Source organism: Danio rerio, chromosome 2 (assembly GCF_052040795.2).
Source record: "Danio rerio strain M-AB ecotype USA chromosome 2, GRCz13ab, whole genome shotgun sequence".
In the NCBI taxonomy this organism is placed as follows: Eukaryota; Metazoa; Chordata; class Actinopteri; order Cypriniformes; family Danionidae; genus Danio; species Danio rerio.
In genome coordinates, this window is record NC_141022.1 from 22835001 (window position 1) to 22859380 (window position 24380).

The 24380-nt window shown below is 38.0% G+C and overlaps 2 protein-coding genes and 2 long non-coding RNA genes across 43 annotated transcripts in view; 2 read left to right on the plus strand and 2 right to left on the minus strand.

Moving 5' to 3' along the window:
- The window catches only part of LOC147837067 (uncharacterized), a 1438-nt gene extending 756 nt beyond the window's left edge, over positions 1–682 (minus strand). Inside the window, exon 1 of the long non-coding RNA XR_015478400.1 lies at positions 1–682. This exon is cut by the window's left edge and continues 78 nt beyond it. This is a non-coding gene — a long non-coding RNA (uncharacterized LOC147837067).
- Positions 683–7580: 6898 nt separating this feature from the next.
- pimr52 (Pim proto-oncogene, serine/threonine kinase, related 52) lies at positions 7581–24363 on the minus strand. Of its 40 annotated transcripts, XR_015477344.1 has the most exons (15): positions 23151–23828; positions 22643–22849; positions 22452–22534; positions 22287–22337; positions 21848–22220; positions 21543–21722; positions 21367–21462; positions 21087–21274; positions 18988–19282; positions 15991–16232; positions 14958–15138; positions 13985–14108; positions 11104–11262; positions 10869–11003; positions 8695–9215 (listed from the first exon to the last, which is right to left on the minus strand). XR_015477344.1 is itself a non-coding variant. In XM_087238450.1 (10 exons), the coding sequence occupies exons 1-10, from the start codon at positions 23173–23175 to the stop codon at positions 9197–9199; spliced, it is 1284 nt and encodes a 427-aa protein (XP_087094576.1). In that variant the 5' UTR covers positions 23176–23828; the 3' UTR covers positions 7581–9196. The 40 variants fall into 40 exon arrangements, 3 of the variants coding, with proteins under 3 accessions (XP_087094576.1, XP_087094577.1, NP_001119955.1); XR_015477369.1 differs by lacking the exons at positions 21087–21274; positions 21367–21462 and having other exon boundaries at positions 7581–9215; positions 11104–11274; positions 14958–15028; positions 19137–19282; positions 23151–23830; XR_015477358.1 differs by lacking the exons at positions 21087–21274; positions 21367–21462 and having other exon boundaries at positions 8694–9215; positions 14958–15118; positions 23151–24363.
- On the plus strand, positions 8114–10987 carry pimr141 (Pim proto-oncogene, serine/threonine kinase, related 141). The gene is made up of 7 exons (NM_001126484.1): positions 8114–8333; positions 8864–9229; positions 9512–9606; positions 9786–9836; positions 9972–10344; positions 10634–10807; positions 10890–10987. Exons 1-7 carry the CDS (start codon positions 8114–8116, stop codon positions 10985–10987), a joined length of 1377 nt encoding a protein of 458 aa, NP_001119956.1.
- Positions 12128–14925, plus strand: LOC103910038 (uncharacterized). Its single transcript, XR_015478399.1, has 3 exons — positions 12128–12302; positions 12379–12444; positions 12539–14925. It is a non-coding gene; the product is annotated as an uncharacterized LOC103910038 (long non-coding RNA).
- Positions 24364–24380: the final 17 nt, after the last annotated feature.

Here is a 24380-nt window from a genome sequence, read left to right on the forward strand (position 1 = left end):
TATATTGATGTGCATAGCGCACATCCGACTGGACGCGTATCCCATCTAGACTTTACCCTGTATTTTTTAATGGAATTTCTGTGCTAGCCTGTTGCTACTGACGGCGCTAGTGGCGCATAGTTTATCTAATTTTACGCTTGAACAACTAAATGAATGCTTAAGTCTATTTAATTGATTGTATTGTAATTACATTACAACATTGATGCTTTAAAACAACCTTGTGAAATTGAAAATACTCACATTAAGCTATTACCGGAAGGTTATCGTTGGCTTTAAAACTCTAGCTGTATAGAACCCATTGTGCATAAACAATTTTGCTCCAAGTCCCCGTTAATATCTAATCTTTGTGCTAATGAACATTAGGAATGTTACAAACACAGTTGGGCAAGCTACTTCCAAAATGTAATACATTATATATTAAAAGTTACTGTCATTTATTACACAATATTAACATCTCAGAAATGCGTCACACTATTTTGTATTACTTTTAAGTTACTTTAACCAAAATAACCACAGAAGTAGGACTCTTATGAATTAAAGTATGAATTTTCAACAGTATGTCTATGCTTTCAAATACATTTTGCTATTAATTGTAATTATTCTGAAAATGTTTTGTTTGCACAAGGAGTCTGACAAGAGCCAGTGCTCCACACAGAGATCTGATCATTTGACATGTTTTCTTTTAAATATATATTCATAGCGCTTCAGCATTTACACACACACACACACACACACACACACACACACACACACACACACACACACACACACACACACACATATATATATATATATATAAATGACTGTGTAATCTTAATCACTTCTGGGGATGGGGACTTATTACTGTAAAAGGTTGCAATTTTATCTTGTGACTTTTCCCTTTTGTCTCTATTAACACACGCTCTGATAGCAACGTATAGAACAACTTTTATTCTCTCCCGCGCTTGTACACCAGCCAAGTCTACATCTTCAACTACACAGATACCAGGACCGTTCCATTACACAAAACTGTGTGGGGGTAAACCTGGACTGAACCATTCACCGCTTACACCACATCCCCCTTCTTAGGTTTAAGCAATATGGTAATCAAATTTGAACAAGAACAGTGGTTATAACAATAACAAACATTTGCAGATACGGTGAGCACTAGTCACAAGTACTTAAGAAGACAGATAGTCTTTCAGCCATCCAGGTGGCCTGATAACACGTCCAGCTCTTGTGCATATCGCAGATGGGACAGTGTCTATTTCCGCATTGTGTGATGGATCAGACTGAGTAGGCTCAGGAGTCACATTGTCTCGCTGGTCTTCATTAGCATCCATGTGACAATCCAGTTGTGTATCATACGCAGGTGACCTGTCCGGTCTGAGGTGGCGTCTGTTTCTACGGTAGGTAGTGCCCTCTGATGTGATTACATCATATGAACGAGGCTCATCTCTGACGTTGACAACTGTAGCTGGTTTCCATGTGTTTTTGATTCTCATATATACTCTCTGTCCCCTCCTGAGTGTCGGAAGCTGAGTTGCTCTCCTGTCATACCATCTTTTCTGTCGCAACTGACAACGCTGCAGATCTGCCTGAATATGGGTTGGTGTAGCCGGCTGGAGGACAGCTTTGCTCATGGGTAATCTGCAACGGAGAACTCTGCCCATCAGAATCTGGGCTGGAGAGTACTTGAGACCAGTAACTGGAGTGTTGCGAAGGGTTAAAAGGGCTAAATGAGGGTCAGTGCCAGACTGTGCAGCAGCTTTCAGCATAGTTTTGACAGTCTTTATGGCTCGCTCAGCCATCCCATTGGATTGAGGGTAGTTTGGGCTGGAATGTGTGATGTTAAAACCCCATTCGTGGGCAAATCGAGCCATTTCAGCACTGGCAAATGGGACATGATCTGCAATGACAGTCTCAGGCACACCATGTCTTGCAAACACTGCTTTGAAATGTGTTATGAGTGAGCCTGAAGTTTTGTCTGAAAGCTGTAGGATTTCAGGATATTTGGAAAAATAATCCACTATGAGAAGAAAGGCTCTTCCTTGAAAATCGAATATGTCAGCAGCCAGTTTCTGCCATGGTCTCTCAGGAACCGGGTGGGACATAAGTGGCTCTTTTTGATTTTCAGGGTGGTTCTGCTGACAGAAGCTACAGGCTTCCACCATGTTACGCATGGCCACTGTTATTCCTGGCCAATAGAAACAAGATCTAGCGTGTGCTAGAGAGCGCTGTATGCCCTGATGTGCCGCATGAAGTCGTCTCAGTACTTCTGATCACAAAGCTTTAGGTATGATGATGCAATCATCTTTCATGAGCACCTCATCATCTACTCTAATCATGTGTCGAACTGGCCAGTAAGCTTTTGCAGCCAGAGGAACATTTTTCTTTCTGTCTGGCCATCCCTGGGTGTGTAAATCCTTTATCAGTTCAAGCTCAGGGTCTGTCTGTGTTGCCTGTCGAATCATGTGCATAATGTCACCACGAAGCGATTCCCCATTTACTGCGTAGATGACCTTTTCATCACTTAGGTCTAAATGCTCTTCTGCATCAGATGTGATGTATGCTCTGGATAGTGTGTCTGTTATAAGCATTTGATTGCCTGGAGTGTAGGTGATATGTATGTCATACCTTTGCAGTTGGAGCAGCATTCTTTGGAGACGTGCTGGTGCTGTACCTATGGGTTTTGAAAATATCGCCTCAAGTGGTTTGTGATCTGACTGGACTGAGACTGGAACACCATAAACATACTGGTGGAATTTTCTTAGAGCAAACACTATGGCCAGAAGTTCTTTTTCTATCTGAGCGTAATTCTTTTCAGCTGCAGATAGTGCTCTTGACGCGTATGCTATTGGCTGCTGTTTCTGGAGCAGCGTGGCTCCCAGACCATCTTTTGAGTCATCTGCTTGCACCTCAACAGGCTCATATGGATCAAAATGTCTGAGAACAGGTGCCGTTGTTATGGCTGTTTTCAACTGTTCTAGAGCTGTCTGTTGCTCTGGATGCCATTGCCAGTCTATATCTTTTCGTAGTAGCAGCCTGAGTGGGGCAGTTAGAGTGGCTTCATTGGGTATGTATTGTGATAAGTATCGGGTCATACCTAGCAGTCGCTGAAGTGCCTTTCTGTCAGTCGGACTGGGAAACTGAACTATGGCTGCCACCTTTGATTCATCAGGTTTCACTCCATTTGATGTGATGACATGGCCTAGGTAAGTCACCTCATTGACCATGTACTGCAGCTTGTCTTTGTTGAATTTTATATTGAGACTCTCTGCTCTGCTCAGAACCTTATCTAGAACAACATCATGCTCTGCTTTGGTGGATGTAGCTATGATCATGTCATCAGCCACCATGAAAACACCTTCAATGTCCCCAAAACTTTCTGAATTCAGACGTTGAAAGACTTCACTTGCTGATTTTATCCCAAATGGCATCCGATGAAAGCGATACCTGCCCCATGGTGTGTTAAATGTGCACAGGTCTGCTGACTCCTCATCTAGTTTGATCTGCCAATAGCCATCCTTCTCGTCCAGTATGGTGAACAGAGTTTTTCCAGCAAGCTGAGTCCTTATGTCTTCCAATGTAGGTATGCAGTAATGCTGACGAAGTATGGCCCGGTTTAAATCTCTAGGGTCTAAGCAGACTCTCAGCGTGCCGTTTTTCTTTTCTGTGATGCATAAACTGCTCACCCATGCAGTAGGCTTGGTTACTTTGCTTATCACACCTTTTTTTTCAAGTTCTTCCAATGTCACTTGGAGTCGATCATGTACTGCAAATGGAATTTTCCTGCAACCATGTATTACTGGTGGTACATTAGGGTCAGTATAAATGTGATGTAATCCTGGAAATTGGCCTAATCCTTCAAACACTGAAGCATATCTGGTTAGGAGCTAATTTTTTGTGGTGGGCGGTTTGGTTGTGATTGTCTCCACTCTTCTTATGAGATCCAACTGCATGCATGCTTGCCTGCCCAGCAGGGCAGTGTCTGATGCTGAGGTCACAAAGAACATCATGTTGGCTGTTTTGTTTCTGTTCTGTACATGTAATTTGACAACACCTTCTGGTTTAATACGAGTGCCTCCATATGATACAAGCACCGTTTTTGTCTTTTGAATGTTTACAGGCATCTGAAGCCGGTCAATTATTTTCTTTGGAATGACATTTGCTTCTGCCCCCGTGTCCAATTTGAAGTTGATTATTGTGCCCGCCATATGCAAATTAGCATGCCAGCCGGTTTCGTCACAGTTTGACCGGGCTACTGTACCAATAAACAAAGTGTCTATTTCTGGCTGGTTAAGCAAGTCTATTTTGACTTTTGATTTGCACATGATAGCAAAATGATTCTTTTTGCCACACTTTTTACATGTTTCATTAAAGGCTCGGCACTGTCTTGGAGGGTGAACACGATCACATTTGCCACATCTGTTGGTATTAGCTCCTTTCCATTTTGAGAGTTGTTTATTCTGTGTGAGTTTGGTTGATCTGTGTGCGGGCTGCTGTGCTTTTTTTTATGACATGCACAAATTGTGTTTCTGATGATGCTGCCATCGCTGTGACCTGTGCTTTTGTGACTTCTTTAGCTCTGCATATATCAATAGCCTTCACAAGCGTCAAATCAGGTATGGACAACAGTCGTTCACGAAGCCCAGAGTCAGTTGTGCTGAATACTATTTTGTTTTGTATCATGAGATCTTCAGTATCGCCAAATTCACACGTGCGGGCTTTATTTTTTAGCTCTGTGACAAATTTGTCTATGCCTGTTTGCTCAGAGAATGTGTGGGCCCAGAATTGATGCCGCTCAAAGACAGTATTTTTTCGTGGGGCACAATATTGTCTAAATGCTGGGAGGACCTCTATCAATTTTTTATCTTGTGGATCCTCGTATTGAATCGCAAATGAGTTGTATATGTCTAGCGCCTCTTCTCCTATGCAATGCAGCAGCACAACAATCTGTCTTGACTCTGATTTATCCACTAATGCTGAGGCAGTGAGATACAGATTAAATCTTTGCTCCCACTTACTTACGCCAATTTTCAGCCAAATTCCCCGTCATGGATAACGGAGGAGGTGGATGAAGCGTCTCCATGTTGTCAATAGCGTTAGCTTGCTAGCTCGTTGTGGCACTGGCTGTCAGGCTTTTTTTTTTTTTTTTAAGCTCACCGCGCTGTGATCTGACGTCACTGCGAGCGCAGCATTAAGAAGCGGGTTGCTCCAACTCTGACACCATGTTGTGACTTTTCCCTTTTGTCTCTATTAACACACGCTCTGATAGCAACGTATAGAACAACTTTTATTCTCTCCCGCGCTTGTACACCAGCCAAGTCTACATCTTCAACTACATACATACCAGGACCGTACCATTACACAAAACTGTGTGGGGGTAAACCTGGACTGAACCATTCACGCTTACACCACAATCTCATCCAATAAATGCATTGATAATACCTACTGATTTTTATAAGGTCAATCAAATGAACTTAAACTATTAAAAATGCAACAAACATTTGTTTTGGCCCAAACTACAGAAACAAACAAATTTAAAACTAGTTTAAACACACTAGTTTGATCATGTATACGTGTCATTATAACCATATTGTATAAATATTATTACAAAGGCCTACATCATGCTGACAATCAAAAACTAAATGTCATTTAACAGGCGATTGTCCTCTGAGTGCACCTGAAACAACTCAGACTTGACCGTTAGGAACGAGATTCATAGTCTAACAATAGCAAACATTACATTACACTGGAGATGCTTTTATACTAAGCATTCTAAGCTATCCCCAAGTTATTTATTTTCTGCATCATTAAGTCATAAAGTTCCATATCACGCCTATAAGGGCAAAGGCATGGCTAAAATTATTAATGAGGCATATATAGTAGCTTACCTTGTCATTTCTGGGGTTGACAGTTATTTTGCTGAAAAGCTTTCTAAACTCTGGCGACAAATCCAGCTCCAGCAACAGTAAATAGACAAGTTTACCGCAGATTTTTCGCACGCTGCTGCTGCAGTGACGTGGTTTCCTGGCACGATTTCCTTTTTCTTTTTCCATTGTATTTCTCTATATATAAAGATTTTTTTTTTACTTGGAAACGCATGTGATTTAAAATGTAGCGAAGTACAATACTTTAGGCAAATCATATTTAAGTAAAAGTAACATTAGAGATTTTAAACTTTACTTTAAAAAGTACAAATTCTTAAAAAAACTACTTGTAACGTGAGTAAATGTAATTTGTTACTTTCCACCTCTGTGTATAATGATGGTTTGTTCTGTAGACTATCTGAAAAAATAAAGCTTAAAGGGGCTAATAATTTGACCTTAAAAGGATGTTTAAATAATTAATAACTGATTTTATTCTAGTCAAAATAAAACAAATAAGACTTTCTTCAGAATAAAAAATATTATCAGACATACCGTGAAAATTTACTTGCTCTAATAAACATCATTTGCGAAATATTTAAAAAAGAAGAAAACATTGAGGGGGGATAATAATTCTGACTTCAACTGTATGTTTTTCTAATGTTGTCACTAATGTTATTTAAATGAGAAAAACAGTTTTAGATAAAATTTTACAAGTTACATACAAACATTACTAAATTAGTTCATTTACATTAAAAACATAATAAATCACTAAATACCACACAGATATCCTTAAAAACTATTATTAAAATGAGAAATTACACCATGCCCTAACTTTAAGCGACCAGACGAGATTCCAGCTACAATTAATTTGTTTCTGTCCACCCCAGATGCACTATGACATGACAGAAACATTGAAATGGTGGAACAAAATTTTGCATCTCTGGAACAAGTGTTATTACACACAATATTTAGCATAACTTTTACTTCACTTTATTAAGACTATATTCATTCACTTACCTACATAATATTACCTGTGTTTGTCCAGTTTTTTTTTTGGTGCTTTTTTATTGGAACTATCATAATCAAGTAAACTGTATGTAACTGTGGGGAACAATGTGTGGAATCAGTTGTTTTCAAGAGACACTTTTTTTGTTTAATATTTTAAATAAATAGTTTTGTAGTATGGGTTATACTAAATAAATAAATAGTAAGTTATTAGTAAATTACGTTATTTCAAAAAACTGCATAATAATAATAAAAATAAAGTTAACCCCCCACTCCACATTTCTGTTTAATGGAGGGAAGATTTTTTTCAACTCATTTCTAAACATAATTGTTTTAAAAACTCATTCTTAACAACTGATTTATTTCATCTTTGTCATGATGACAGTAAATAATATTTGAGATACTTTTCAAGACACTTCTATACAGCTTCAAGTGACATTTGAAGGCTTAACTAGGTTAATTAGGGTAACTAGGCAGTTTAATGTAATTGAGCAAGTTATTGTATAACGATGGTTTGTTCTGTAGACCATAATTTTATTTTAATTTTTTTGCTTAAAAATTGCTTAAATGGGCAAATAATACTGACCTTAAAGTGGTTTTAAAAATTAAAAACTGCTTTTATTCTAGCCAAAACAAATAAGACTTAATAATAAGTAGTATTTATACTATACTCAATAAATAATAAAACTGCAGAAAAAACTATGATCAGACACACAGTGAAAATTTCATTGCTCTCTTTAATAATAATTTTGGAAATATTTAATAGTGAAAATTAAAAGGTTTCCCAGAGATGAGTTGCAGCTGGAAGGGCATCTGCTGTGTAAAACATATGCTTGATAAGTTGGTGGTTCATTCTGCTGTGGTGACCCCAGATTAATAATGGGACTAAACCGAAAAGAAAATGAATGAATGAACGAATTAAAAGGGGGGCTAATAATTCTGACTTCAACTGTATACTTATATATAGGCCTATATATAAAACTGTGTGTGTGTGTGTCTGTATAACGTGAATGTGTGAGCACTTAAAGGCGAATTAGCCAGTCAGTCTAGCGCAGTCCTGCACTAGTTGTTAAAGTTATTGTGTTTTAAAAAGTACCCGCGTTTTGAAAATGTTGTTTCGCGTTCCAAATGGAACTACATAACTCTGACATCATCAGTGGTGAATTAAAGCTGACTGAATCAAGCAGAAACCCTCATTGCTTCTTTGGATGACAAGTAGTTCAGTACTTACTGCAATTCCACAAAACGGTGATAAAATGGCCTTTTCAAAGTTGATTTCCCGTTTAAAGAAAGCGTTTGGTATCAAGTGTGCACATGAACCACCCCGTGAGCCACTCAAATCCAACGGCAACACGGCAGAACACCACCATCATCCGATAACCGATGACCCGCCCGTCGTTGCAAGAAAACAGGCAGGGAGACAGAATAAGTCTTCCTTCTTTCTAGCCTGTTTCTCCAGAAGAGCAACTGTTGATGGTAAATTAGGTTTATGAATTTCAATTACTAAAACACACTGTTAAACACACCAAACATGTCAGAGTAGCTGTTTAAAGATAAGAAATAAAATTAACTGGAAACATTTGAGAATTTTTAGGTAGTTTCTTAAAGGGACAGTTCACATAAACGTGAAAATTCTGTCATAATTTACTCCTCAAACCTGTTTGAGATGCGTTCTTGTGTTGGACACATACTGAAATCAGCCATTCACTTCCAGTATTTTGAGTTCCTACAATGAAGGTTAATGGCTGCTGATTTCAGGAATATTCTTCAGAATAGGCCTATTTTTGTGTTTAACAAATGAAATTCATAATTAATTGTATTTATGCCTTTAGATATATAGTTTAAACATAATTTTTTATTGCTAATTATCACTTCAATGCACAAAAACCATGAAGATCATGAATAAATATTAAATACATTGAGTAATGTTTTTGCAAATGAACTTTTCAAATATCTAGTCAAAAGAGTTACAGAATCATATTAATGATATTCCTTCCCCTCTTTAGATCCGCTCCCTGTGCTGGAGATCCACGACCTTCAGGACGAGCCGATCAGTAGCTCGAAATTCTTTCACACTGCTGTGAACAATCTGGAGCTGGAGGTTCTCCAACCTTCAATTCCTGATGCTTCAGCAGAAGAAGATTTTGACACTGTGAAATCTGAAGTGAACAGCTTTAAACCTCCAGTGAGCCAGCAGTTCTCATCAGATGGCATCTTTGAATTGTTCAGCGGAGACTCTGTGCAGGTTGACATTGACTCTGCACTGGATGAAGACTCGGAGCCTTCACTGAATCAGAAGGTTTCACAAGATGACTCCGCTGATGATTCTGCACTGAGTCTTACAGCAGATGATGAGACCTGTTTGGACAATAGTAAGTTTATTGCTGGAATTCATAACATTTGTTTAGGCATATCAAACATTTTAAAATTATACAGTTAAAGTCAAAATTATTCGCCGTCCATGATTTATTATTATTTTTTTTCATTTTCAAAAATTTCCCAAATGATGTTTAACAGAGTAAAGAAGTTTTCACTTCCTTCATTTCCTATAATCTTTTTTCTTATGGAGAAAGTCTTATTTGTTGTAAACTCTGTGGTTTATAATTTAATAAGATTTTATGTCCAGTCAGCTTAATTTTCTTCTTTTTTAAAAGATGACATCAGCTCCCGCTACAATCTGGGAAAGCAGCTCGGTGAAGGAGGTTTCGGGTCTGTTTTTGAGGGGATCCGCATACAGGATGATCTGCAGGTATTCATTTTTGTGGACTCAAATCCTTTGATGAAGTTCACTATTTAAAGAACATCATCAGAAACATGCTTTCATTGTTTTGACATTTCTGAGAATTCAAATTGATGAAACCTCTGTTCAGGATTTGAATGAAATGATCTCGATGCACATGTTAATTGTTCACTTATTTCTTTCAACAGGTGGCTGTTAAATTTGCCCAGATGACACCACGTATGCAAGATCTCTGCTCTGTAAGTACACTACACTTTCTGTTTTTCTCTTCTCAGTCACTGTGTTCAACTCATAATGTCTTATATTTAATAGAGGACAACAGGCTGTGGTTAAAAACCCTTGTTTGAAAACCAACATTATTATTTTGTTTTCAGTCTCATGACCATCCACCTCTAGAGATCACCTTGGCAAGTATGGCCAGCAGTGGCTCCAGGTGTGCCAATATAATTCAGCTCCTAGACTGGCAGGTCTTCAAAGACCATTATGTCATGGTCATGGAGCGGCCTACGCCAAGTATGGATCTGGAGGCATTCCTGCAACTCAACGGAGGCGTCCTCAGCGAGCAAACGGCACAAACTATCATGGGCCAAGCTGTTTATGCTGCCAATGTTTGCTGCTACCGAGGAGTATTCCACAGGGACATTAAGGTGCAAAACCTGCTTGTGAACCCAAACACTCTGGAGGTCAAGCTGATCGACTTCGGCTGCGGAGATTACATGATGGAATCAGGATATTCCACCTTTTCTGGTTGGTGTTGTGAATAGGGTTGTTAAATGTTTCAACTTTGGGACTGACATTTTAAAAACGTCCATTTGAACCTGTTAAACATTACTGATTGGCCATTGGTGTTCACATGCTCAGCAAATATGACTGTGATGAGTGTCAGTATCGATACTTTTGACAACACTAGTTATGAATGTACATAAGCATTATTAATTTACGGTTTAAAAGGTCAGTAATTAGCACACCTGAAACCCATCTGGTATATATATCAACATGATGTTGACACAGATTTAACTAAATGTCTCTCCTCCAGGCACTGAAGCGTACATGCCACCAGAGTTTTACCAAAGAGGATGTTACCATGCCAAACCAGCAACTGTCTATTCTCTTGGGGTTCTTCTCTTCACAATGCTGCATGGAGATTTCCCAACGACGTATGACCTGTACTACCTGGAGCACGACTGGTCCAAATTTACCCTCTCTCAAGGTGAGATGATCATCAAAGAACAAGTTAAAAGTCAGTTTAATAATAATAATAATAATCTCACCTCTCCTTTTGTTTTTCAAAGAATGCTGTGATCTGATGTGGGCTTGTCTGCAGCAGATTCCAGAGCACAGAATTCTTCTAGGACAGATGCCTTACCATGACTGGTTCATGCTGGAGTAGCCCGTTGACACCTTTGCTGTTTAAATATAGTGTCTTGTTATTGTATTATTCACTTCTTTATTTTTACAGTTGTTTTTGTGTATGTCTGTAATAAAAATATATATTTTTGAACTCACTTGTGATGTATTGCGATCCAGTCCCAGTGACAAAAATCTGGCATGAGGTTTGAACAGCATCCAGTCATTTATAACACACACTGCAGTTGCCACTGGCGTCATTAGGGCGCACTTTTAGAAATACACTTTTGAAGAATACAGTCCAGCGCTGCCCTTTACCTGACCCAAAGTCTAAACATATCAGTCACTGCGACATCAGCAAATCATCCATATAAAATTCCAATGTTTTACTGTGAAATCAGAACTGTTTTTAGAAATGTTTTAAAATACAAACATCGTAACACGAGCATTTTCACAATAAGAGCACCCAGTTTTATTAGGGTCATTAAGTGTTCATTCCCCTCATGACAATTGTGCTTCCCAAACAAAATATTTAGTGGTATTTCTTCAAAGTCAATACTGATAGTGTAGTTTGTGCAGACACACTGAGGTTTATCCAGTGTACAGAAGTCTGAATCATCCTCATTATTTTACACGCTTTTAAAAACATGTTTACTACACGAATGTCCAGCGTTTGCTAAACAAATAGACTGCTCAACCCTTTACGTTATTAATTTCTTACAACATCTCCAACTATGCTAAAAGCAACAAGTTCTATAGGACGATGTTGTAAGAAAGTAATAATGTAAAGAGTTGAACAATCAATTTATAGTAATGTGTTTTGGGAAACGTGTTTTTGGAAGCATATGAAATAATGTTGATGATTCAGACTTCTATACACTGGATAAACCTCAGTGTGTCTGCACAAACTATTATATCAATATCCAAAACCATGTTTACTACAAACAGACTGTTTAACCCTTTACATTACTACTTTCTTACAACCAGGGGCATAGTGGACATTTTAAAAGTGGGGTTGGGGTGGGGGGGATTACAACTGTATATATGTAATGGGGCGATCCCCAAAGGGGAGGGGTTTCGCACTCGTATGCGTGTAGTGGGGGATCCCCAAGGGGGAGGGGTTTCCTCACTATGTTTAGGTGAATGAAGTTAGAAATTAAGCTCGCCACCCCTTTAAAAGTATGGAGGTTTTGCTTCCGTTATCTCCCTGGCATGGAATAGTGGCAGTGTGTTGAGTGCGTGCAAACTTTTGATGTGCGTTAAGCATTGAGCGTTGAGCAGTAAGCCTGCAGTGTTTAGAAAAACCTGTAATTCTGTTTCTTTGGCCTGCGGAAGTGCAATCGCATCAGCAAGTAACGGTATGTCTCTGTTTATGTCTTTGGCTATTTCTGGCAAGTTTTAGAGCTGTTAATTAATAATAAATAATTCTTTTAGCTACATCCATGTATGATTGGTGGATTGCTCACCATTTGCGTTAAGAGCCAGTTGACTGGGCTGCGGGTAAGTTTCTATTTGAGAGTCTGTAAATGTTTTATCTAGAAATATGATTTTAAAACGTTAACATGCGAATGAATATTGACTGGTTGTTTTATAGAGAGCCCGTTGCTGTTTTGCTGCTGTCTGGCGACCCGTTTGTGCTACGGAGGGGCGACTTCACTTTCCTTCTCGGCACCTGATTGTGTGTGACTCGGTTGCGTCAAGGCAGTGTGTGTGTGTGTAGGATTGTGTGTGTGTGTGGGTGTGAGCGCGCCCTTATTGTGCGAGGGTGCGCTAAATTCTTTCGACGTTGGCGCGGTTGTGAGTGTGCGTGTATGTGTGCAGTGTTGTGATTTAACTATTTGGTGGGTTTGTATTTTGTTTGTGTAAATTGCTAAGGGCTGTTATTGTTCGACTTGCATTTCAATACTAACAGCAAGGATTACCTTGTATGGGGAGGGTTGTGTTATTTTGGCTTTGTTTGTTATGCGGGTGGTTTATTTTGAGTGTGGGTTAGTTTCTCTTTATTAATGAGTGTTTTGTTTTGAAGGTTTCGTTGCACTGGAGTGTGGTATTTTCCTCTTTTTCCTTTTGATCTTTCCCAATGGTATATCCTGTGTAATATTGAGTGTGAGAGCAGTGGCCACTGACAACCATTATACAAACCATTGTATTGTTTTGTGACTAATTGTAATTGACTATCTGTTTTATATGATTACATTTTAAAGAAAAACTCTATTTAAGTGTCTAATAAAAGATTGTTTGTACACATCTCTGCTTTATTTCCATTTGTTTGGAGAAAACCTGAAGTTGTGGGTAGTAAAGTGAACCTCTATTTGGTTATATTCAGTACAGTACGGGCCCCGGTCACATATATATATACGTTTCAATTTTTAATCACCTGTTTCTAAATGGTCGGTATCTAAATGTGAGGGGGGTGTATCCCCCCTGTCCCCCCCAGTTACTACGCCCCTGCTTACAACATCTCCAACTATGTTAAAAGCAACAGGTTCTATAGGAAGGAGAAAATTTATTTTGATGGTTTATTTGAGTTTTCTCATTAGATTATAAGTAGACTGTTAGGTTTGGGTTAGGGTTAGTGTAAATTGACATGTACTTGCAAAATTTCTTGTAGTCAGTTAAATGTCTGTTGAAGGAGCTTACAAGCTGACTATATTTTCAACAGATATTAAGCAGACAGTCTACTAATACTCAAATGGACCATCAAAATATAGTGTTACCCAATTCCTTAATAATAGATAATTAACAATTCCTAGAAGAAAGAATATCAGCTTCATTTTTATCTCTAATTGTCCAAATTTTCTGTAAGGCTGGTGGTGAACTTCATTCAACCTTCTACCAAACTGAGGTACAAAGTAAATCTAATCTTGGGTTAGATGTTTGTCAGATTGATCAAATTTAAAACAGCATTTAAAACAGCAGCTAGTGAGATGTGCTCAACCATCACTGCTTCATGTTTTGGTTTTCACAGACACATTAATCTCTATTATGATTTGGAGTTGTAAAATGGATGAAGTGTGGTCATATTTGTGATTTGATTTACCTGGATTGATCATCTGGTTCCTCTGAAACACTGGCTGTAGATGGGGAAGAGCTCCGGACTGCAGGTTTGATGTTGGATTTTGGTAAAGGAGGAGCTGATTTTGCTCCGCTGACACCTCTTAAGGCTGTTAGAGAAAAACAGACATTTTAACATTTCTATTTATTTTTTAGTTACAAACTCATTATTAAAAACAATAGCCACTGATTTATTCATTTGTTCATTTTCTTTTCGGCTTAGTCCCTTTATTAATCAGAGGTTGTCACAGCAGAATGAACCGCCAATTGATCCAGCATATGTTTTACACAGCGGATGCTCTTCTAGCTGCAACCCAGCACTGGTAAACACACATACACTCTTGCATTCACACACATACACTACAGCCAATTTACCTTATTCAATTCACCAATTGCGCATGTCCTTAAGGGAAACCGGAGCACCCAAAGGGAACCCACATGAACACGGAGAGAACATGCAAACTCCACACAGAAATGCCAACTGACCCAGCCGGGGGCTTGAAACAGTGACCCTCTTGCTGTGAGGTGAAAGTGCTACTCACTGAGACACTGTGTCACCATTCCACTGGTTTACAGCAAAGCAAAATACTTCCAAACCACCAAAGATGATTATGAAATTATAAAAACAATGTTAAAGTAATTCTCCCTGAAGAACAAAACATTTGAATCCTTCGGTTAGAGTCAAGCTTGAAAAACTATTACTGAGCATTAAAAAATCATCTAAAGGTGGAGAAAATAGACACCATATTCTATTGCTGATTAAATTATCACTGTATGTGTAGTATTATTATGAACTAAATATATAAATAATGAATTAAATGTAGATGAAATAGATTACAGTCCTGGTATTACATTACAAAACATAAACACACACACAATTCAAGAAGTTGCTTCAATGTAACGGCAGGATTTACACTATGATTATCCAAAAAACAAATGAAAAAAAGACTCAAACTCACCATGCGTCAGCGGAGCAAGAAGAAAGAAAACCAGCTCAATTCTCCTGTGATATTGATGTGTGAAGAGGACTCTATTGGGATAAATAGAGCTTAGACCAGATGAGCTGCAGCATTGAAGATCATCTGAAGAGGTTTCACTGCCGATGATAGTGAAGTTCGGCCTGAAGAACATTGCAGTAGCCTAATATATAAATCACAAGTGCTTGGACAAGACCTTTAAGCAACCTGCTCTATTACAAAATGTCTGATCCTTCTAATTTTATTGAAAGAAAACAAAGCTTGCACAATCATGCAGGTTATGTGACCAATAAAGGACAGCTGACCATCAAGACTTTTGACTGAATTAATTGTAGATGACCCTAGCTGAATAGTGTAGTTCAGATGTCTTTGTCTTAGTAGCTTTAAAATGGAACATCATTTATAAAAATAAAAAGTTGATGAATATTTGATAGTGAATGTACAAAAAGGTAAAAACTGATCTGAACTTTCAGACGCAACTTAAAAATACATGCATAAGGCACTGAATAGGCAAAAATCAATATGTACACAAGTATAAATATTATTACATCATATGCAGCAGACAACAGCTTTGTAAAACCAGAATTGTACAATATTATAGCAAAACTAATGCAAGAAAATCAGTGTTAGATTCAGATAAAGAGGTTTTGATTGATTTGGTTTGCATTTAAAGTTCCTGTCTGTAGCCATGTTTAAAGAAAGACATATCTGTAAAAATGAAGAAGCTAAAGATGAAACAGCAAACGACCAAAACCTTCTTTATAAGCATTTTAGCTACAGCTAGGAACTGTTTCATAGCAATATGACGTTAATCCTCCAGCATACTGTTATATACAGACTGTCATTAAAGCAGCATACACGGCAACATGTCCATTTTTCTTCTTAAATACAGGATTCTCTATTCATATTTCTTTTCCTTTACAAGGCTAAACATTGTGGGAACACAATGATAAATTTCTTTAAATATTTACAAAGGCATAAAACATATTCTGAGAGGATCTAACTGTACATTCACCTTATAAATGACTGATGATTCTGGAAGAAGTCTGTGTTACGTATGATCAGCGCAGTTTGTGATACTCATTTGGAGCTGAGATGAGCTTCAAATATTTTTCTGTCTGTGTGTGTGTTGATGTTGTTAATAAATAATGTGTGTGTTGTGTTTCTACTCCTCAGTAAAAGTGATGACATCATACAGGATGCCCTGCTGTTGCAATTGTTCAGGTGTGGCTTCAGTGTAAACCGTCATCGCTGCATCTGCAACACACACACACACACATACTCAAATTTCATGTTTAATGTTATAAAATTGAGTCAAAAGTTCCACAAAAGAAGATTTCAGTACATCATTGTGTTAAATGTGCAAAGAAGAAAGCAAGTGAACACTTGGAAAAATAATCTACAATACAAAGAAACTTATATTGATTTAAATGACACAAATGTGTGTAAATGATGACAAGGTTATTTTGTGTGTGTGATCAATCTGTGTATTTTAAAGAATAAAGTTTATTGTACTTTATTGCATTTAAATATGAAAATAATTTTTAAATTTTATTTTTTATTTTTTTATGAAAATAATCTTCAAAATAAGAATCTAAAACCTCCAGTAGATGGTAGTAAAGTCTAATAAGTGAGCCGATTCACTCAAACAACTGAATCATTCAACAAAGTAAATAATCTGCTGTCTGGACTGTTTGAAACGTGGATTCATTCATTCATTCATTTTCTTGTCAGCTTAGTCCCTTTATTAATCCGGGGTCGCCACAGCGGAATGAACCGCCAACTTATCCAGCAAGTTTTTACGCAGCCGCAACCCATCTCTGGGAAACATTCTCAAATCTTCAATCATTCTAAATAAAACATATGTTTATAGATGTATTAATGCTGTCAAAATTAGTCGTTAATGCATGCGATTAATTTGAAATTAACACGTTAAAAAAATATAATGCAATTAACGCAGTTGCAGGTTTTTTATTTCCTGTAACATGAATAAGACCAAGGAAGCACTTTTTGAAGGCAAGTTTCAGTATAAAACAATTAATGTTGCATCACCAGGCTCTCCAGATTTTCCTCCAGAGTTTCATGCAATTTCGTGTGTTTCATTTTTAACTTTCAACTTCTGTTTTAATGGAAATCGATGAAAAAACGGAACGGAAAAAAAAAACTCCACATTTCGCATGTGTGTGTGTGTATATAATTTTTTTAATTGATTGACAGCATGCATATATATATATACTGTCAATCAATTAAAAAAATTATATACACACATACACACACACACATATATATATATATATATATATACAATATATATATATGTGTGTGTGTGTGTGTGTGTGTGTGTGTGTGTGTGTGTGTGTGTGTGTGTGTGTGTGTGTATCATTTTTTTTGTCCACAGAACATACTTTTCAAAGAAACTGGGATTAAAAGATCTGTTTAACTCTCTGTGAGCAGCTGCACATCAACAATGATTAGTTTCATAAACTTATATATCGTTAAAGGCCACCTATGGTGGAAAATCTACTTTTCAAGCTATTTGGACAAACATATGTGTGTATATAGTGTATAGACCATCATGTTGGGGTGATACAAACACACCCAGTCCTTTTTTTTTTTTTCAATTTAACAACATAAAAACGGTGGACCAATTACAGCTGTTTTCAAACCGACCGCAACTTTACGTAGGAGTGCGGTCCCCCCGCCCACCGAATTGATTGACAGCTGCGCGCCTTAACATGTTCCGGTAGTCACGTGTATATGTCAACAAGACCAGGCAGACATACGCAAAGCAACCAGGAATAAAAGGTCTGTTCTGTTCGCTAGGATCAGCAATCATCATCAAATGTGATTAAGAGTAAGTTTCACATGTTTAGAGTGTTTTAAAACAGTGCACGTGTGTAATTAATTACAGCGATTTACTTTAGCTTTACTTCATCAGCACAGCTGCTTGTCAGAACAATTCTAAAAGAAGACGCTTCAATCCCGGTTTGTGGAAGTTAAATCAGGTTTATTTTCTACACTAGCATAACAGATATCCACACAGTACTGGAGTATGCCTGTATTCTGTCATATTTGAGTGCAAAAACAGTGCTAAGCTGAGCGCGCTTTGTCTGTCTGCCTGCCTGTGTGTGTGTGTGTGTGTGTGTGTGTGTGTGTGTGTCAGCTACAGTGTGCGTGTGTATCTCTGTGTGTGTGTGAGCGTGAACTTTGTAACGATATTGTGTGTGACTCATCAATACAACTTCACAATACTAATTAGTAAAGGTTAGTTCTTACTGTAGTATTTCTCACAAACGCTACGTGAGACCTTCTTCCTTTAAGTCTGTCTGTTGTCTGACGCAGCTGAGGGAGGAGATTAAAGCACGCGGGAAGGCACGTAGAAACATTAGGCGGGAAAGACTCATCTTAAAGGCACAGTACGACAAAACCACCCCCTGCTGGAAATCAGTATAAAACAGCATCTTGTAAAAGGTGTAATGAAAAATCTGATTTGAGCTGAAACTTTTTATACACATTCTAGACACGCAAAAGACTTATATTAAATCTGAAAAAAGGGGTAACCTAGGTGCCCTTTAAAGCAGAGCATGTTTGAAATAAAGACTGAAAAATGGATGTAATTCTTCACCGCTAGAATCACCACAACCATATGGTGTCAGTAAACACGTGTGTGTGTGTGTGTGTGTGTGTGTGTGTGTGTGTGTGTGTGTGTGTGTGTGTGTGTGTGTTTCAGAAAGTCTTGAATAAACTCCAGCACAAATACATCAAATACACTTACATAGTATTTTGACTAATGAGCTGAACTTCTACTTTATCTGTGTCTATCTGTTGTCTCACTACATCTATTGCATTTCATCTATATATTATTAATATTATTATTATTCATTATTTATTGCACTTGACATATTGGCAAAGTAATTGTAAAATGTTTTGCTTAAATTGTTTTACACATTTTTCCTACATTTTTCTGTCTTTAAACAGTCAAATAAACTGACAAATATTCTTCCGAAAGCACCTCAGTTCAACACTGATCTTTCTTCTATCCTGGTCCCATTCCATTGGCGGTTTGTCTGTTAATCCTGCTCAGAGATCTAGAGATCATTCAGCTACTGGACTGACCGGAGCAGCCTGACCTGTACATCATGATCCTGAAACGTCCCTCACCATGACAAGACCTGTTGATTTCACGATGTCTAACTGAGGCTCCATCAATGAGGACGCAACACAGATCAATCATGATGTAGGAAACAGTGTCCCTCAATCTGTGCTGCTATTGTGGAGTGTTTCATCGAGACATAAAGCTGGAGAACCTGCAGATCAACACAGACACACTTCACGTCAAACAGCAGGAATCTGCATATGAAAGATTCTGTGATATGTATTTTGCAATAAACTTGCCGTTTGAGACTTGTTATGACTAGTTAAACTGGTGTCCTTAATAAACTAAACCACACTTAATAACAAATAACAACAAGAACCAAAAAGTCAGCAACTTCAAGCCTGAGGTCATGAGTCTCCGTTAAGAGAACGCCAAATATTTTAGACAGAAACAGTAAAGATGCGACTATATATCCAGATTCATCAGACAAAATCTCTTTTTCTTCAAGAACCAGTGAGTTCCACCTTCAGCCTGGAGTTTAGCTGTTTCCTAAATTCACAGACACACTGATGATCTGAGCCTAGATTGTTAAACGGTGAGAGGCTGTTTATCACAACAAAGAAAACTATACAAATCACACAAGTCACACAATAGCCAATTTCACATCTGTCACATCCACAACAGAGAGGAGTCAAATTCAAAATAAAGCTTTTTCCTCATAAATGCAAAAATATCAAATAAAATATATTATATATAACATTTATGTTCTATAGTGAGCCGACTCTTATTTTGTTTTACATTGTTTCTTTTGGGTTGTGCAGTTTAATTTACAGAATTTCTACAAAGTATGTTGTTTACTGTAAACCCGCAAACTTATTTTTGGTCACATCCATAATGCATGATTATTTTCCTCATTTAAAAAATTTAAAAATGGATACAGATTGATTTTTTTTCTGATCTCATAATTCTGTTGTTTTGGAAAATATAAATAGATGTTTCAGTATAATGTAAGATAATGCATAACAAATGCTTTTTCTGTGAATTTATGTTTCACGTTTTGACAGCAAATGTCACATCCACAATGCTGAAATTTCTCTATTATAACAGATGGATAATGTAGATAATACATCTTTCCTGATATTTGAGTCTTACAACATAGACAATTAAAACTGTACAGTGTAATACTGAGACAGCAGAAGATACAGTAAGTCTCCTCTCCTCCAATGTTCTTCACAGATTCTTCTCACCAGACTCAAGTAATGTAATGTAATGTAATGTATTTTTTATTTAGTGCCATGTCAGCAACCTATCTTCATGAAGGCTATCTTCATGGCAGGAATCTTTCAACAATAAATATACAATTTAAAAATCAACAAACAAAATAAAACATAAATTAAATAAGATTTTTTGTGTTAATACATGATAAACATTCTAAAATCGTTTCTGGTTTTACTTTGTCAAAAATGTCCTTAAAAGAGTTAATTTCATAAAAAAGTCCTTCTGAAATCAGTAAGAGCAGGACAGTCCAGTAAAATATGTTTTACAGTAAGTGGAGTTTTCACCAGACTCAAGAGTGAAAACTTAAGCAAGCTGATTGAGCTGAGGGAAATCATACTCTGTCAGCACTGACTGTACTTTAATATAAGCTAAATACCTCTAAACACAGCTTATAATCTGATCACAGTTCTTACTGTAACTAAATCTTGTTATTCTAAAGGTTTTCTATAGGAAAGCTGAATACAGTAAATGCTTTATTTGCCTTTTTTCTAGAAATAACTTAGACATGAATCTCTTCACTGTGATTCTGCTTTGTCTGTGATGAATTATTCAATCACTAACAAAACCACATCAAATATGTAAAGAATGTTTATTTGTGTTCTGTACATTGATGAAATGTTAAAAATACATGATATTTATAAGAAATAGATCATTCTGTACAGGTTTAACTGTCTTCATGTACCAATCTCTGCTTTGCTATATACAAATATACAATGTGCTGGTCATTAATAGTAGACCTGTTGTTTAACTGGTCTAAATCCTCCACATCTGTCTGCTTTAGACTGGCTGATGTGTGTCGTCGATGCTCTGGTTTTAGCTGGCGCTGCATTTTCAGCTCCTCCAGCAGAGTCTCACAGACGCAGCAGAGGAAGCTCAGGATCAGGAAGCTGTTCTCTGCAGTTCCTCTGCCACTCCTGCTCACCCTCTACAAATCATTGAAAGCATTTATCTACACTGACTCTAACAATGCAAAGCCACGACTGCTGGCATTCAGATAAGTGTAATGCCACTGGCCACCTGTTCACTGCAACCAGGGGTGGCGCTCAATGTCATCTAAACTGGGCCGATCTGCTGGCGCTGCACTGAGACACCAGCGAATCAGCTGACGGCACTCTGTTCCACACAACACAGCCTTCAGAACCACAAAAGCACACAAACTTCTGCTCTCTCAACACATCATCTTCATCTCTTACCTGTCGACAGCTTTCTCGGGAAGTGCAGTCTGCTTTTGGACGTGACCCTCCGTGCGCCTCTGAAGGGGAAACAGTCGCACAGGATGTTGTAGAGAGTCACGCCGATAGACCAGACTGTCAGTGGAGAGGCATGATAGCGATGATGCCGAAACCACTCAGGAGGAGCAAAAGCTGGAGTGCCTGAGAGACACAAGAAGAGCACAAACACACACTCTAAAGGCTCCAGTACACACAAACTCCTTTTGGAGAATCACAGCAAGTTCACAAACATCCTCAGAGCGTTTCCTTCAGTCACACAAACCAACCTGCAAAGTATCTGTAGGCCGAGTCCTTCATTAGATCTCCACAGCCGAAGTCCAGCAGCTTGATGTCGTGTGAGTCTGTGGAGATCAGCAGGTTCTCTGGCTTGACGTCTCGGTGCAGGACGCGGCGGCTCTCGCAGTGTTTCAGCGCCGCGATCAGCTGCACCAGCACTTTCTTGGCCAGAGGCTCGTCCAGACAGCCGTTCTCCTCACAGAAACTCTGGAGATCTTGGCAAGGAGCCGGACGCTCCAGGATCAGGACGTAGCGTCTGCGATGGTCAAACCAGTCCAGCAGCTGCAGGACACTGGGGCAGACAGGAGCTGAAGAGACGCGGGTCATCAACGCCACCTCCAGCGGCAGACGACCCTGACCGTCCTGCAGGACAAATGCTTTGTTACATCCAGGACTGAATCAAACACAACAAATTCACGCTCAACTTACAACTTTCAGTCTGGTGTCCGTCGGCTCTTTAGACACGTACTTGATGGCCACCTGTAGACAGATAAAGCACAGTAAATCAGCCCTGCCTGATCGGGACACGGGACATTTACTGACATCAACATTTCTAAAGCCTGTCTGAATGAAGGAGTGAAGGAAAAGTCTTACTGGCAGTCCATCAGACCTGCGGATCCCAGCAAACACAGAGCCGAATCCGCCTCGTCCCAGCAACGGGCCCTTGGCATATTGGTCTGCAACACAGAAGAGCAGCAGAAATGTGTTGAAGAGAAAACATGAGTTGAGTCTCTTTAATGACCAATCATTTCACAACTGAGTCTCCACTATAAGCCTGTGCTGACCTCTGCGAGAGCGTTTGGCAGGTCTCCTAGACGAGGTGGACGCCGTTTGCTGCTTCCTCTTCCTCTTCCTCTGATCTGTGGACACTGAATCGGCCAAAAGAGAGGACAGAGGAGCCAAATAACCAGGAAGCCCACCAGAAGCGTCCCGTGTCTCTGTGTCCTGAACTGCTGTCTGGGTGAAAGCTGCACTCCTGGATCTGGAGCGGCCTGAGGATGAAATATCACCGACAGCAAACACCGATTATTGATTATTAATAAAACATCACTCACTGTCAGTGGTCACACTGCATTATTACAATCATTACAACTGATTCAAGGAATAAAATACTTTCTTAATAAGTCTGTTTGTTTCTTTATTAAATAAAACAACATTTATTAGTTAGAGTGGGATATTTTAAGATTATATGGCTTGATTTACACAATCTTCTTCATATTCATTTATTAAAACACAGTAAAACACAACATAAACATGGCAAAAATAAACAAATGTCAAATGAAGAACACTCACTTTCTCTTTCAGCCATTTGCGCCATGAAGACCGTCCTGCAAAACTCCACCACAAGAGAAAATAAAACAAGAGAAAATATAATGACAAATCAATAAAAGACAACTGAAATGTCAAACAAACAAGTAGAAAAAAAGGCACAAACTAAAACAGAAATGACAAAAGAGCAATAAAATAAGCGTCTTAACAAGTAATCTGAACGATTAAAATAATTATATATTCTTTTCAAAGAAAAAATCCTCCGATGTCGTCCTGGAAAGAAAGTCTCCTCTCAGAAATCCTCAGGGCTTCTTGAAGAATCAGTTTCAGCACAAAAGTCTCTGCAAGTCTCTGAATTCGCCTCGTCTCTCAACCAAGATTTTCAGCGCTTTCAGTGTTTATATATCGAGTCATATAATAACACGCGTTACTATAGCAACTCAAATTTGAAAAAACACTCATGTGGATGACGTAGCGCCGAAACACAAGGAATCAATAAACATTTTTTTCTATTTTTCATGTAATTATTGCGATTAGTAGTTAATCACCCAAAAGAAGATTTAACTCTCAGGAAATAATTTGTTAAAAAAGAAGGTGTTAATTTTAGACATTATATAGTAGATAGCTAGACGCCTCGTGGTCCTCTTCGGTCCGTTGCTCCGATACGTCAAACGCGGCCGCCATCTTAATCCGGTCATCAGTGCGCTATAAACAGACGCAACTGAACAGAGAAGCTGCAGTTTTATCGGATATAAAATACAATAATGCTTATATTTATTAACTGATTATAATTTTATGGTGTGGAAAAACTCCAGTTGTCTATAAGTTAGCAAGCTTAAACTTGTAATGTATATTTTATACTATAAAGAGAGATGTTATCAATAAATGTGTCTTCTTTATCAAAAGTAGTGCCGGAGTCATCTTTTTTTCTTACAGTTTTATAACAGTTAACAAAAACAGTTTATAAAAAGCAATGAATCACACATTATTATAAAAGTAGAAATTCAATAATGTAGCATAAAACAATACATTATTATCAATAATCATAATTAAGTATGAATAATACTAATACATAATTGCATACAACACTGGCTAAAGTGAATGTATAAAAAGGACATTTATTCATTATATATTGTATGTACACACACACACACACACACACACACACACACATTATTATTATCATATTTAATCATCCCCACTTATCTGTAATGTCTGTTTCATTCTGAAGAGGCATAAGAAATTAACAATAAT